The 16597-nt window shown below is 49.1% G+C and overlaps 1 protein-coding gene across 3 annotated transcripts in view; it reads left to right on the top strand.

Annotated features, from left to right (window-relative positions):
* LOC115074498 overlaps nt 1–16597 on the top strand; it is a 172150-nt gene that overhangs the window by 104911 nt on the left and 50642 nt on the right. For all 3 annotated transcript variants that reach the window (XM_029573993.1, XM_029573995.1, XM_029573994.1), the window contains one exon: nt 13497–13595. In XM_029573993.1, coding sequence (XP_029429853.1) covers nt 13497–13595 — 99 coding nt within the window. The remainder of the gene's footprint in view (nt 1–13496; nt 13596–16597) is intronic.

Raw genomic sequence — 16597 nt, 5'->3', positions numbered from 1 at the left:
ACCGGGAAGCGCCGAAGACAAGGTAAGGCGTACATCTTTTCTTATTGGTCTCCGAGGAAGTGAGGATTCGCAGAGCCGCCACGGTCGTCGCCATTTGCCTGCCTGGTTCGTCACCACGCATTAGGCGCACGCTGTTAGGCGCACGTTGTTAGGCGCCTGCTGTTAGGCGCATATTGTTGGGCGCATGTTGTTAAGCGCATGTTGTTAGGCGCACATTGTTGGGCGCACGTAGTTAAGCGCACGACTGTTAGGCGCGCGTTCATAAGCGCCCACTGATAAGCGTCCGTTCCTAGACGCACATGGAGCGTAAGAGAGCCCATGCATCGGCGGAGCCGGCACCTCCAGCATCGGGCGCAAGCCTCTGCTCGGCATGCAACCTCAGAGCCACACAGGGCAAGGAAGCAGACTCCCTATGTACCCAATGTGAAGAGGCCCTGGGAGTTCCAGGCCAGGACCGGTCGCAGCCAGCATACTTGCCAGTTCCTCAGGGAACACCCCGGACCTAGCAGGCAGCGGTGAGCAGCCGGGGAACCCGAGTGACCTGGTACCCCTCAGACCAGATCCTGCTTCGCTCTCCTGGGTGGAATTATTCAAGGGGATTCATGCCTTTGTCACAATGCAGGCTGCTCCCCGAGCGGGTCCATACGTACCAGATGACCCAGCCCCGGGGCCTTCAAGGCCTAGGCACGGCCACTCGCCACCCAGAACCCCCACTTATGGGGATTTAGATTACCCTGAGGAAGACGACGAGTCCCCCGAGGAGGGAGAACTTCCCTCGGGGATTGAACCATATCGGACCATGAGGCGCTTCTTTCTGAAAGGGGATCTCCCAGGCCTGATCTCTCAATGCCTGTCGGAGCTGGCTATCCCGGGCCATGACACCCCAGGGGAACCTAGAATGAACCCCCTGTTCGAGGGCCTGTGCCAAACGTCTCACCATTTTCCCCTCCTGCAAGCAGCTCAGCAGCTAATCGATCTGGAATGGAATACGCCGGAGGCCTCATTCAAAGGGGGTCGGGCCTTGGCTGGCATGTACCCCTTAGACCCGGCAACCAAGGAGAAGCTGGCATGCCCCCAGGTAGACGCCATAGTTAGCGCAATTGTGAAGCGCACCACCATTCCGGTGGAGGGGGGGACGGCCCTCAGGGATACACATGACCGGCGCATGGACACCATTCTGAAACAAGCCTTTGAGGTGGCAGCCATGTCCCTACGAATTGCGACCTGCTGCACCGTGGTGACACGTTCCTGTTTATCACAGGCTAGGAACAACACCCCGGGAGAGGAAATGGAATCAGCTCTCTCGTTCCTCACTGATGCAGCCTCCGACTTAGTCCGTACGGCAGCCAAGGGAGTGTCATCCTCAGTGGCAGCCAGGAGACAGCTCTGGCTACGTAATTGGTCAGCCGACTCCTCCTCCAAGACACGCCTCACGAGAATGCCCTTCTACCGCAGGTGGGTCGAAATTACCTCGGATCAGTGGGTCCTCGCCATCATCCGAGAAGGGTATTACCTGGATTTTCTTCGACTTCCGCCGGACAGGTTTGTGGAATCTCCTTGTTCGCCCATCAAGAGGACGGCCCTAGAAGTTACTTTGCGGAGGCTCCTGTCCCTAACGGCCATAATCCCAGTGCCTGCAAGGGAGATGAATTCTGGGCATTATTCCATTTATTTCATCGTGCCCAAGAAGGAGGGCACTTTCCGGCCCGTCCTGGACCTCAAGTCAGTCAACCGATACCTACGGGTCCCCAGCTTTCGCATGGAAACTCTGCGGTCTGTCAAAAATTCAGTACAGCCAGGGGAGTTTCTCACATCCCTAGATCTGTCGGAAGCCTACCTGCATATCCCAATCCATCAGGATCATCAGTGCTATTTATGCTTCAAGGTCCTGGACCAACACTTCTAGTTCCGAGCTTTTCCCTTCGGGTTAGCCACCACGCCGCAGATCTTTACCAAGGTCATAGTAGTAGTGGCAGCGTCCCTCAGGAAGGAGGGAATCCTCGTCCATCCCTACCTGGACGATTGGCTGATCCGGGCGAAGTCACCAGAGGAGAACCACCAGGCAACCAACAGAGTTATAGCTCTTCTGGAAAGCCTAGGATGGGTTGTAAACTTGAAAAAGAGTTCCTTACAGCCTTCTCAGTCGCTGGAATACCTAGGAGTCCGATTCAACACCCAGGAAGATAAGGTCAGCCTGACCTCCAAGAGAAGATCAAAGCTCCGGAATCGTCTGCAGGCCCTGCTGAGCGCCACCTGGCCCACAGCTTGGGATTACTTACAGGTCCTTGGCCTTATGGCATCCACTCTGGAGGTGATACCATGGGCGCGAGCTCATATGAGACCATTACAACGCGCCCTCCTATCTCGGTGGAGCCCACGATCACAGAACTACACCACACACCTACCTCTACCAGCCAGAGTGCGGAATCAGCTACGGTGGTGGTTGCGGCCTGGCCAAATGAACCGGGGGTCGAGAATGTCCTCCCCAACCTGGACCCTGCTCATGACAGATGCCTGCCTGAACGGATGGGGAGCACACTGCGAAGAACTCACCGCCCAAGGGCGGTGGAACAGAGAAGAGTCGGGGTGGAACATCAACCGACTAGAGGCACAGGCAGTCAGGCTAGCGTGCCTGCGGTTTGCCCACAGACTTCGCAACAGAGCGGTCAGAGTGATGTCCGACAACGCCACCACGATGGCATACATCAACCGACAGGGCGGAACCAGAAGCCAACAGGTATCCCTAGAAATAGCCCCCCTGATGACTTGGGCGGAAGCAAATCTCCAGGACATCTCCGCCGTCCACATCGCCAGGAAGGACAACACCATGGCAGACTTCCTCAGCAGAGAAAGCCTAAATCCAGGGGAATGGCAGCTGTCGCCCACAGCTTTCCAGATGATTGTGGATCAGTGGGGGACGCCAGACATGGACCTACTAGCGGACAGGTCCAACGCTCAAGTTCCCAGATATTTCAGCCGCAGGCGGGATCCTCTATCCCAGGGGATCGATGCCCTGGTACAGCCATGGCCTCAGGAGATCCTGCTATATGCCTTTCCTCCATGGCCCCTGCTGGGTGCCATTATACACAAGATCCAGCGGCACAGAGGCCTAGTTCTTCTAGTGGCCCCGGACTGGCCAAGAAGACCCTGGTACGCAGACATGAGAAGACTACTGGCAGGGAATCCACTTCCCCTGCCTCCACACAGGGACCTGCTGCGGCAAGGTCCCATCCTCCACGAGGATCCAGCTCAGTTCTCTCTTACGGTCTGGCCATTGAGAGGGCTAGACTGAAGAAAAGAGGATACTCAGGGCCGGTAATAGATACACGCCTCCGAGCACGCAAGTTCTCCACATCCCTAACATATATAAGGATCTGGAGAGTATTTGAATCCTGGTGCGAAACTCATGGCACCAATCCACATGCCGCTAAGATCCCTATAATCTTGGATTTCCTGCAAGATGGACTTCAGAAGGGTCTGTCCCTCAATTCCATCAAGGTTCAAGTGGCAGCGCTATCCTGCTACGGTCCCCGGAGTGACGGCAACAACATCGCCACACACCCAGACGTTTCACGTTTCCTGAAAGGAGTCAAACACATTCGCCCGCCACTGAAGTGGCCAGTGCCCCTGTGGAACCTCAACCTAGTTTTGGAATTTCTAGCGGGACCCGCCTTCAGGCCCCTTCGAGGCCTGTCCCTCCGTTTGTTGACCTTGAAGATGGTGTTCCTGCTGGCCGTATCCTCAGCAGGCCGCATCTCAGAGCTACAAGCGCTGTCCTGCCGTGATCCGTTTCTCAGAATCACTCCAGAGGCTATCCATCTTCGCACAGTTCCTTCCTTCTTACCCAAAGTAGTCTCACACTTTCACCTCAACCAAACCATATCCTTGCCTACCACGGAAGGTTTGAAGAAGTTGGAAGACAGTCGAATACTACGCCATCTCGACATTGGCAGGCTACTGTCCAGATACCTGGAAATGTCAGAAGCAGTATGAAAGACGGACCATCTGTTCGTCCTTCACAGCGGGAAGAAGCAAGGGGAAGCGGCCTCACGGGCAACCATCGCCCGCTGGATCAAAGAAGTTATCAAGGCGGTCTACGTAGAAGCGGGAAAGTCACCACCTCTACGGATCAAGGCTCACTCTACCAGAGCGCAAGTGACCTCTTGGGCAGAAACTAGGATGCTGTCGCCTGCAGAGATCTGCAAGGCGGCGACGTGGTCCTCCCTCCCTACCTTCTCCAGATTCTACCGTCTGGATGTCCAGGCCAGGGAGGACACAGCATTTGCGAGGGCTATCCTGAATGGACCTCGGGCAGCCTCCTGCCCAGTCCGGGAGTAGCATTTGTACATCCCACTTGTTTTGAGTCCATCTGCTACATGCTAGGAAATGTTGAGATTACTTACCTGATAATCTCCTTTTCCTTAGTGTATGCAGATGGACTCAGCATCCCGCCCAGCTGCCAGTATACATGGGGATTCACCGACTTACGGTAAGCCATGTTTTCTTATAATAGGGCATCCACCCTGCCGGGTGTTGACGCCTTCCGGTTGAGAACACTGGCGGTCTCCAGCTACTACCAATCGGTCAGGGTAATCCTGTTCATTTAATCGATCGGTCAGTTACACATATATCCATAAAGCTTTTGCAAGGAAGATTACTGAATTGCTGTACTTCCTGCGGGGGTATATATACCCGTGCTGACGTCAGATCCGTCTCCAACTGCTAGCACGAGCACGCTATACCCACTTGTTTTGAGTCCATCTGCATACACTAAGGAAAAGGAGATTATCAGGTAAGTAATCTCAACAATTTGGATGTTAGGGCTAGAGAGGACGCTGCATTTACGCAAGTGAAATTGATTGGACTGCTGGCAGCCTTCCTCCTTTCTCGAGATTAGCTTTGGTACATCCCATTCATGGGGATTGATCTGCCTGAACGCTGAGAAAGGAGAAATTACTACTTACCTGATCATTTCCTTTTCTCTAGTAAGGACAGGTCAATCCCCGACCCGCCCTTGGCTGCTGATGTTTTAGTTTGTGGTTAGTCTTTCAACGGGCGAGCTATGCAGAGTATGATTTCTGCTCTTTGCTGAAAACTAGTAAGTGACTTCTCTAGCCCTTAATTTACTAGTATGTTCCTTCTTTTGGCTGAGTTCAGTGTTTCTGTTGGTTGGAAAACATGAATAGTTGATTGTTAATAATAATATTCAAGTATAATCAGTTTTGTCTACAGTTTGGCTTTTCCAGACAATACTGGCGGGCTGATGTTGGGGTGTGACTATATGGCAGTGAGGTCAGCTTTTGCTCCATCTCCATCTGCTAGCAGAGGAACATAACCCACTCGTGAAGATTGACCTGCCCTTACTAGAGGAAAGAAAATTATCAGGTAAGTAGTCATTTCTCCTTATTTTCCCCCTCTGTCACCTACACAAAATAGTAAGTGCTAAATATGAGTGCATTTAGTACACATACTTTAATCTGGTTTGCAAGGAGACACTACTTTGGCACTTTCTTTTTGAAAGTTAATGTGAAGTATGCATCCTGAATAGTCCTGCATACTTTACAACAATTTTAGTTGTTTGAAAATTGGCCTCATATTGCACACATGATAACAGACACGATAAAAGAGTTTAATCTGTGCTAGTTCAATCCCTTTTGTATGTATGTTAAACATTGCAAAGTAAAAGGTATCTCCTACAACCTATTTATTGACTTGTATCTTTATGCATCCCAGTGGACTAAAATGGCAACCACACTACTGTTGCCATGTAGCAATATCCTCAGATAGACCAGCAGCTTCAAAGCCATTTCCCCAGGGAAATTGCTGTTGTACCTAGGTAAAATAGCTTGACTGAAAATTGACTTTCTCTGCACACCTAAAAGTAGGCACCAGCTTTCAGAGCGCACATCCTTTTAGCTAAATTAAAAGAAAGCGTTCATGGGGTATTTTTCAGTCAGGAGAGTAAAACAGTGCACACATTTATCAAATACACAAATTATTTTGTCCCTACTCAGCCATCTGTACAAATAGGAGGCTCAAAATATGTGGGAGATTTTAGTGTGTATACTTTGTGGCTTCTGCCTTTCAAAGGGATACATGTACATTGCAAACAATGTGGACCATTTAGAATCACCCCTAAGTGTTTCTATTAGGAGTACTATAATATGCCCCCCAGGGAAGGACTCAAAACTTTTAGATACCTTTGACATGAAAGTATTCCAGAGTACCATGTTAAGCACTCAGATTGCTGCCTACCAGTTGTATATGGTGCAATACATATATGAATGCATTAAGAAATTGAAGGTCTTGTCTGAGACAGACCTAGAGCAGGCTGACTTTTGTAAGACATGGAAGATGCAGAAGAATTCCCCCTAGCAGGGGCCCTAATGACGTTGGTAAGAGTGGAAGGGGCATCCCTGAAAGAACGAATGCTTAAAAGAGAACTGACATCTGGCCAGAGGCAGCTGATCTTTCCCTCCGATGGAAAACAACAGTATCATTGTTGTGGTTCTGGCCGCGAGCACCGCGGCCAGGCCCTTACCTCCGGGCTCCCGGACCTGCTCCCGCTTCCAGAGGCCTGGTTTGCGGCCTGTTTGGTGGCATCCCCGCTGGGGCTGCGCCGCTGTGAGGTCTCCCATGGATGCCTGGCTCCTAGGCGTGTGCCCGCGCCACTTAGGCACTTTTCTAGGCCGTTTCCCGCCAGTGGTGACTCCGCCCAACTCCTGACATCAGACGCCGCGGCCTTGATAAGCCGGTCGCGGCCATCCAGTCTTTGCCTTGCAACGGGTTAGCCTCCCGGTTTCCTCTTGCGCTGTGCCCCAAAGTGACTCGCTTTGCTTCGTCGCTCCATTCCTGCTATAGTACCTGCTGGGTTCCTGCCTGCCTGCTACAGTACCTGCTTGGTTCCTGCTTGCTTGCTGCAGTACCGGTTGGTTCCTACTTGCCTGCTATAGTACCTGCTTGGTTCCAGCCTGCCTGCTATTGTACCTGCCTGGTTCCAGGACCCGAATCCTGCTACAGTTCCTGCCTGGTTCCAGTACCCGAATCCTGCTACTGTTCCTGCCTGGTTCCAGTACCCGAATCCAGCTACAGTTCCTGCCTGGTTCCAGTACCCGAGTCTTGCTACAGTTCCTGCCTGGTTCCAGAACCCGAACCCAGTTACAGTATTGCTACTGTCCTAGTCTGGTTCCAGTTACCTGTCCTGATCCACAACCCACCTAAGTCCCAGCGGCCGGGCCCCTACGGGCTCCTCCCGGGGGGGCTTCGGCTTCCAAGGGTGAAGCCACCTAAGTCCCAGCGGTTGGGCTTCTCCCGGGGGAATACCAGCTTCCAGGGTGAAGAGCATCTATGTCCTGCCTGAACATCTGCCTCCCGGCCTGCTATCCATTAGAGACAATGACCACCTTTCCCAGTCCTCCAGCAGGTCGGCCCAAGGGTCCACTAAACAGAGACTCCCATAACAGATTCCAAGGCCATGGACTCGGATGCGCCTGTTCCCTTGGACTTGCCGGGGTTGGCCCAGCAGGTGCAGTATCAACAACAGTACCTCGAGGTTCTTACCGGTTCGGTAGGGGAGTTGTCGGCCCGGTTGAATGCCAGGGTCTCGTCTGCCCCAGAACCAGCACTCGAGGCTCAAGGCTCATCAGTGACCCAGCTGCCCGCACCCTCTCGTTACGCTGGGGATTTAAGGACCTGCCATGGCTTTTTGAACCAATGTTTTATACGGTTCTCCCTGTTGCCCCAGCAGTTTCCCTCGGATGCGGTGAAAGTGGCATATATCCTGTCCCTGCTTGATGGGAAAGCCTTAATCTGGGTTTCTCCCCTCTGGGAAAACAATGATTCTTCGCTAACGGACTTAAAACAGTTCATCACGAACTTTCGCCAGGCCTTTGATGAGCCCGCCCGAGTAGCCACAGCTACGTCTGACCTGCTGCAGCTTCGTCAGGGGGCTCGCTCCTTGGCAGATTATGCAATGGAGTTTCGGACTCTAGCCCAAGAAGTAGGTTGGCAAAATGGTAGTCTTAAGGCCATCTTCCTAGAAGGCCTCTCCGGACGCATAAAGGATGAAATTGCTGCTCGAGATCTGCTGGAGGACCTCAACGCCTTGATTGAGATGGCTGCCCGCATTGACCGCCGCCTACAACAACGGGCCAAGGAGCAACGCTCCTCTCACCATAGTCCGGCTCGAGGGCCGAGACCGGTGCCCTCGCCCAAGCTTTCTCATCCAGACGCTCCCATCTGCGAACCTATGCAGCTGGGACGGGCTCCGTTTTCTCCTGAAGAAAGGCAACGTCGCCGTTCGTTGAAGTTGTGCTTGTATTGTGGCCAGAAGGGCCACTTCTTGGCACGCTGCCAGGAGTGTGCGGAAAACGCCAAAGCCTAGGAGGTCGGGAGGAGCTCCTCCTAGGCTGTGCTACAGTTCCTCAATGTACTGTTCCTGTTACCTTGGAATATCCTGGAGGTTCCTTTGAGACGATGGTGTTCCTGGATTCCGGAGCCGGAGGTAATTTCATCCTGCAGGACTTAGTCTCCAGTTGCGTATCCCTACGCATAGACGGGAGGTCCTGTTACGAATTACCTCTATCCAGGGGACGCTTCTTCCAGGACCTGTCCAGATGTCCACAGCACCCATTACGGTCCACACCGGGGTGATCCATTCGGAGGAGATAGCCTTCCTAGTGTTGGAGAAGGCTGTCCACTCTGTGGTGCTAGGGTTGCCTTGGTTACAGAAACACCCACGATTCAGTGGGATACGCTACAGATTGTCAAATGGAGTCCTTTTTGCCTAGCTAATTGTATGAAAGTGCTTAAGACTCCCGCACTTCCCTTGATGCACGCTGCCGTGGGCCCTCCTGCACCTTATGAGGACTTTACGGATGTATTCTCCAAGACTAAGGCGGAGATCCTTCCGCAGCATCGTCCGTATGACTGTGCTATAGATTTGCTACCTGGTACTATGCCCCCCCTGAGGAAGGATTTATCCCTTATCCATACCTGAGAGCCAGGCCATGTCCGAGTATTTTGCGGAGAATCTGGCCAAGGGCTTTATCCGCCCATCCAAGTCGCCTGCAGGGGCAGGGTTCTTTTTTGTCAGCACATTTAAAACTAATCGGAGAAAGTTCTTTTTTACTCAACGCACAATTAAACTCTGGAATTTGTTGCCAGAGGATGTGGTTAGTGCAGTTAGTATAGCTGTGTTTAAAAAAGGATTGGATAAGTTCTTGGAGGAGAAGTCCATTACCTGCTATTAAGTTCATTTAGAGAATAGCCACTGCCATTAGCAATGGTAACATGGAATAGACTTAGTTTTTGGGTACTTGCCAGGTTCTTATGGCTTGGATTGGCCACTGTTGGAAACAGGATGCTGGGCTTGATGGACCCTTGGTCTGACCCAGTATGGCATTTTCTTATGTTCTTAAGAAAGACGGCTCACTGAGGCCGTGCATAGACTATCAAGGCCTAAATTCTATTACCAAGCGAGACCGCTACCCGCTCCCGTTAATCCCGGAGCTCCTTGATCGGCTTCAAGGAGCAAAGATTTTCACAAAGTTGGACTTGCGAGGAGCGTACAATTTAGTCAGAATCCGTCCCGGAGATGAGTGGAAAACCGCGTTTAATACCCGAGACGGGCATTACGAGTACCTCGTGATGCCTTTCAGCTTATGTAATGCCCCGGCGGTGTTCCAGCACCTGATGAATGAGGTGTTGCGGGACCTTCTGAACACCTGCGTCATTGTTTACCTCGACGATGTGTTAATCTACTCCCAGGACCTGTCGTCACACCGTCAGCATGTCCGTCAAGTGCTCCAGATACTTAGGGAGCATGGTCTGTACGCGAAGCTGGAAAAATGTAGCTTTGAGAAGAATTCCCTGCCGTTCCTAGGCTACATAGTCTCTGCAGCTGGCTTTCGAATGGATCCTGAGAAAGTGGCGACAATTAAGAATTGGCCCCAGCCAAGGGGTCTTAAAGCATTGCAACGCTTCCTTGGCTTTTCCAATTTCTACCGTCACTTTATTCCCAATTACTCTTGTATTGTGGCCCCGTTAATTGCCCTCACCCGAAAGGGGGCTAACGCGGTGGATTGGCGTCAGCGTTCCATCCTCAAAGTAATGGGTAAACGGAACGAACCAATCGAACCTTGAAGACTTTTCTTCGTGCCTTCGTGAACCAACGACAAGATAATTGGGTTAAGCTACTCCCATGGGCAGAGTTCTTGGATAATAATCACACGCATGCTGCTACTGGAAGTTCGCCGTTCCTTGTTGTTTATGGGAAGCAACTTCGTCCGCCCCTACCTTTGCCTGAACCTAGTGCACTCCCAGCAGTGCAACTCTCAGGTCGCCAGCTTCGTTCCTTGTGGATCTCTACCCAGGAAAAGATCCGTAAAGCCGCCCTGTCTGCTAAGAAGTGGGCAGATAGGCATCATCAGCCAGCACCCCTCTTCCTTCCAGGAGTCCGTGTCTGGCTTAGCACCAGAAATCTACAGCTACGTATTCCGTCTAGAAGACTAGCTCCGAAATTCTGTGGGTCTTTTCAAGTCGCCGAACGAGTGGGAGCAGTCTCCTACCGTCTGCGCCTACCCTCCTCCATGCGCATACATGACGTGTTCCATGTGTCATTGCTGAAGCCTCTTGTGTTATCCAGGTACCACTCCCGGGCTCCTGAACCATCGGATCCTTCAGTACTGGATGAGGTCATGTACCAAGTGCGTGAAGTTTTGGATGTCCGGTTCCATCAACGCCGATGGGAATACTTGCTTGCCTGGGAGGGTTGCGGACCCAAGGATAATTCTTGGGAACCAGCCAGTAACATCCTCGACAAGGACTTATTACAGCAGTTCCATCTGGACCACCCAAGTAAACCCAGACCGGCTAAGAGGGGGCGTAAGAGGGGAGGTACTGTTGCGGTTCTGGCCGCGAGTACCGCGGCCAGGCCCTTACCTCCTGCTCCTGCTTCCAGAGGCCTGGTTTGCAGCCTGTTTGGCGGTGTCCCCGCTGGGGCTGCTCTGCTGCGAGGTCTCCCATGGATGCCTGGCTCCTAGGCGCGCGCGTGCGCGAGCCACTTGGGCGCTTTTCTAGGCCGTTTCCCACCAGTGGTGACTCCGCCCAACTCCTGACGTCAGACGCCGCGGCCTTGATAAGCCGGCCGCGGCCATCCAGTCTTTGCCTTGCAACGGGTTAGCCTCCCGATTTTCTCTTGCGCTGTGCCCCGGAGTGACTCGCTTTGCTTCGTCGCTCTGTTCCTGCTACAGTACCTGCTTGGTTCCTGACTGCCTGCTACAGTACCTGCTTGGTTCCTGCTTGCTTGCTGCAGTCCCGGTTGGTTCCTACTTGCCTGTTATAGTACCTGCTTGGTTCCAGCCTGCCTGCTACCGTACCTGCCTGGTTCCAGTACCCGAATCCTGCTACAGTTCCTGCCTGGTTCCAGAACTCGAACCCAGTTACAGTATTGCTACTGTCCTAGTCTGGTTCCAGTTACCTGTCCTGATCCACAACCCGCCTAAGTCCCAGCTGCTGGGCCCCTACGGGCTCCTCCCAGGGGGGGCTTCGGCTTCCAAGGGTGAAGCCACCTAAGTCCCAGCGGTTGGGCTCCTACGGGCTCCTCCCGGGGGAATACCAGCTTCCAGGGTGAAGAGCATCTACGTCCTGCCTGAACATCTGCCTCCCGGCCTGCTATCCATTAGAGACATTGACCACCTTTCCCAGTCTCCAGCAGGTCGGCCCAAGGGTCCACTAAACAGAGATGCCCATAACAATCATGGCATAATGCTCTTTTGGGTCACGTTCTCCTTGACTTTGTTCCCAGATTATCTTCAGTACAGGGAATATCTGCAAGATGATCATGAATATTTCTACAAAGACTGTTTGATCTATGAAGCATTTGATATTGCAGCCAGAACTACAGAGGCAGCAATTGAGGCATGAAGACTGGCATGGTTATGAGCTAGCAGTCTATATATTAAAAAGAGAATATAGGGCTTTCAACAAGCTATAAAGATAACAGGTGAATTTCAAAGGAGTTACGCATGTAAATATAACATTATCATAGCAATTTTCAATTCAGTAACATGTACTGTAACAATTTCCAAAATCTCACTTTCACAGGTAAAGTGCATTTACACGTGTAAAACCCAGTTTTAAGCATTTAAATACTTTTGAAAATCAAGCCCTAAGATGATGAAGATATTAATTTAATTTAATATACCATGTGTAAAGCAATATATCCATGCAGTTTAAAATAAAACAAATATATACAATCCAATCAAAAGTACATGCGGACAGAAAACAAAATATTGTTATACAATAAGACTGACACAAGACAAAAGATATAGCTGGGCAAATAACATTGACAAATTCTATGACATTATTAATAATCAAGAGGCCTGACTGTTTACCTTGAGTTGTCTGACTCAAGAATTTTATCCATTGATTTTGAACGGTAGCCATTTTAGATATTGCTCGAGCAAAGCATTACGCAACCTCAGATAAATAAAAATGACAACCTGCTGGTTTTGAATCCTGGACCTTTTGTCAAAGTGGGATCAGTCAAGAGTTTTCTGTGCAGTTTTTTACTTCTATTTAGCACACAATTTGTGTGCTTTCCATCTAATTACCTTACTGAGGTAAAAATTTACCATGGTAGGAAAGAAATCAGGGCTACAAAAATTAGCACCAATTTTTTACTGCAGTCTTATTACAACAGTCCCTAAGTTTAGAAACAGATAGGTACTGAAGACTACACTGCATAGTAGACAGGGGATTTGACTAGGTCTTTTCAGATTTGCAATTTGTGTTCTCTCCACTATGCAACACCACCAGCCTTGGTCTTCACTGCCTCGTAAGTCAGATGACTGATAAAAAAAAAAGCATTTAGCATGTCGCACCTTGAAACTGACTTTTGGCCTAAGGAAAACAAATGGGAGAAGAATGCTACTAAATCGGGATATTTTTGTTAGAGTTGATAAGTAGATGCAATGTGCATTGAATTTAACTCTCTTCCACTCAGCCCCAATGCACATTGTGGGGCTGGATTTGCTTGCGTGGGGAGGTTACGCACACCAGGCCTATTTTATAAAGGCCCGGTGACGCACGCAAAGCCCTGGGACGCGTCTAAGTCCAGGCACAAAAGGTAGAATAACAATTTGGGGGCGGGGGGGGTTGAGTAGGACTGGGGGGGAAAGGTTAGGGCAAGGGGTGGGAAGGTTAGTTTAGGAGAAAGGGAACGGGGGAAGCCCGCAGGCATCAGCGCGCATAGGGTGCACAATTGTGCACCCTCTTGTGCGAGCCGACATCCAATTTTATAACATGCGAGCGCATGTTATAAAATCGGGCATACATGTGCATGCGCTGGGTAGCGCGCGTACGCCCACATGTACGCCCGCACGTATGTATGAAAATCTACCCCTGTGTCTGAAAAGAATATATAATATATATGCTATATTGTTTTTACACTTTGTTCCCATGTCCGTTTTTTTTTTGTTTTGTTTTTTAAATAGGCATCAAAAGGATATCCAGGGTATGGTAGCAAACTGCTGTTGGCAATATTGGTCACTGTTATAATAATAATCATCATTGGAGTTATTTGTCTTGTTGAGGTAAGTTGATATATAACTAATTCAGTATACTACTATACCGAACAATACCTTACATCCCTGTCCCAACCTTTCAATTTTGCTTCAGTCATTAGTGGCATTGATGGTATTGTTGATGTCTCTGCAACGCAATTGACTCATGTGCATTTTAATGCTCCTCCATTCATGTTAGGTTCCTGGATAGATTTACAGAACTGCTTCATTCCTACAGAAATGACTATGCTGATCTCCTTAAGACATATAAATCCAGTTTCCAAGGAACATAATTCTGATGTGCATTTCTCTAAATGCAAAACTCATCACTTCCATTTTACACTGGTCCATAATGAGACAGATGCACCAGGATAAATATAGGAATTTCTTTTTTGGTCACTTTCTATCATCCTTAGCTCAGGGTTTCCTTGTGTCTTAAGGAGAATAAAATATGACTTTACAGTGAATTGTGTTATGTTAGTGCCCAATAATTAAAAAAAACAAAACACAAAGGCAATGGGATTTAATGTAAGACATTCAGGGCACCACCATAAGTTTTCAGCCCTAGTCAGCCCATGTGTTTCATTGCGAGCAAATTTTTGTTACGGGTTCATTGCATTTTTCTGTCTGTTATTTCAAATCAGCTGTGTATGCTCAGGTATGATTCCTTTTTAAAATCTAATGTGTTCTCTAAACATCTGTCATCTGTTTTAGGGAAACTATCTAAGGTTTTTACCTATCTAAACCATCCAGATTTCCATGGGTTCCATTAGCTGCTGTAAAACTCACAGTGCAAACCATAAACAATCTTACTAACCATGCATGAAAGTTATTCTACAGCAGCGTGCAATTCTCCTCATTTTGTTTTTATCAGCCAAAATTATTGGATACGTTCTTTCTTGTGGCCCAGCAGAATTCAAGAAGGTAATTTATTACTTTGGCTTCAAGCACTTTTTCCTAAAATACACTTAGATTACCCTAGTTAGGTTTTATTGGCACTTTTTATTTTTTCTTTACTGATTTGCTAAACTGGCTTGGAATTTTTCTTCAGCACAGCTATGCCAGCAGGCCACCTGCCCAATATTATTTTCTCTTTCATTAAAAGAAATAATTGTCTGGAGTTTTTTTGCATTATTTCACCTTGTTGATTTTCTTCACCATGTTTGAGAAGCAGGCAAGTGTTTCAAGATCTATCCCAAGTGTAAACAGAACCTCTTCCAGAGAGGCAGAGGTGTTGCTAGATACCTAAAAGATACAGGACATGGACCTACAACCCTTCACCTTCCCTCCTTTGAGATTTTGATAATTAAATTCCCCAAGAACAAGCAGAATGGTAGTCCTCACACATGGGTGACATCATCCGATGAACCCCGATGTGGAAAACTTATGTCAAAGTTTCTAGAACTTTGACTAGGCACACTGCGCATGCCCAGCATGCCCTATATCAAGTGTCCATGCGGGGTCCCTCATCAGTCTCTTTTCCATGGAGTTGTTGGCCTTGCAGTGTGATTGAGCTTTCTCTCTTTGTGTTTTTTCATGTTTCTTTTTCTTCTCAGTTACGTCACCGGGTCCCTCTTGGTGACTGTCCGTATTGTTCCTAGTCAGGGTTTTCGGCGTTTCGGATTAAGCTTCCTTTCATAGTCGATTGCCCCCGTGGTAACAGTGCCTTGGTGCCCACCGGTCATCGTCACTCGCCATCATCACTTTCAGCTTTGCGGCCCTTTTGTTTTGCCCTGTCATGCCATGTCCGATTTTCGCCACCGGTGCCCTAGGACTATGTCTATCATTGATCTTCATGAGGTATGTATCCTCTGCCTGGGGGCATCGCATGACATCTGGGCTTGCCACTTATATGCCCAGATGACCCCGAAGGGATGTCTGCTTCAACTCAACAAGATGGATCAGTTCTTTGGGTTGAGGAAGTCCAAGCCATTGGCATCTGCATTGGAGACATCAGCATTAATGGACCTTGGAACCGCACTGATAGACACCGCGCTATCGACAACGGTGGGAATGTTGGTTCCATCAGTGCCATCGGCGGATAGTGGTGCCGGAGACCTTACTGTTCTCGATCTCCTCTGGACCAAGGATGCCAGGTTCATCATCTTTGACCTCAGCACTGGGGAAAGACCAATTTATGGGTAGATACTATGAAGCAATTTTCATTCTGTTTGTCCAAAATGAAGCAGTGAATGAGTCAGAATCATTTGGTGTTAAACTTCAGTAAAACTAAGATAATGATCTTAAGCCAGTTTCCTAGATCAGAGACCCCTATGACAATTTATTATAAGGATATGATAATTCCAATTGGCTGTAAGCTTAGGAATCTTGGTGTTCTTTATGATACTGACGTATACTTTCCAGCGCTTGTGAATAGTGCATTGAGGACCTCTTTTTATGTTTCACCTGTTGCACAGGTTGAAACCTCTTTTACCTCCTGCTGATTTTCGAACTGCATTACAGTCCCTGGTGCTGTTGGGAATGAATTATTGCAAATCGTTTTATAGGGGCTTACTAGCTAGCACAATCTGGGCTCTTCAGATAGTGCAGAATGTACCTACCAGAGTTTTGACAGCTACCCAGTTGAGAGACCATAAACCTGTTCTGCAGCCACTTCACTGGCTTCCAGTTGTATGGCAGATACAACTTAAGTTTATAATGATAATGCATAAAACCCTTAATAACCAGGCCCACTGTGCGTCAAATCCTCAAATCAGAGCTATCAGCCTTCTCGTTCATTACAGTTCTGTAATTAAGGTCTCCTGGAGGTAGTGACGTCTGACCAAGGTCCGTAAGAGAGATTTTTCAGTTGCAGGTCCAGTTCTTTAGAACTATCTTCTGGCATTTTTGTATACCATTGAATGCTCTAAATTATTTAGGAAACAACTTAAAGCACACCTGTTTAAATAGGCATGTGATCAGCTAATGCTGTTAATAATTCTTTAAAGCCAAATTGCTCATGGCAAGTGTTTGATATTTGTTACGCGCCCCGTCCGCATCCATCCCGTGCTCGGGCCTGCTCACCTTCATGG

Source organism: Rhinatrema bivittatum, chromosome 12 (genome assembly GCF_901001135.1).
Source record: "Rhinatrema bivittatum chromosome 12, aRhiBiv1.1, whole genome shotgun sequence".
Classification (NCBI taxonomy): Eukaryota; Metazoa; Chordata; class Amphibia; order Gymnophiona; family Rhinatrematidae; genus Rhinatrema; species Rhinatrema bivittatum.
The sequence above is the reverse complement of the archived record's forward strand: the minus strand, read 5'-3'. Positions and strand labels throughout refer to the sequence as shown.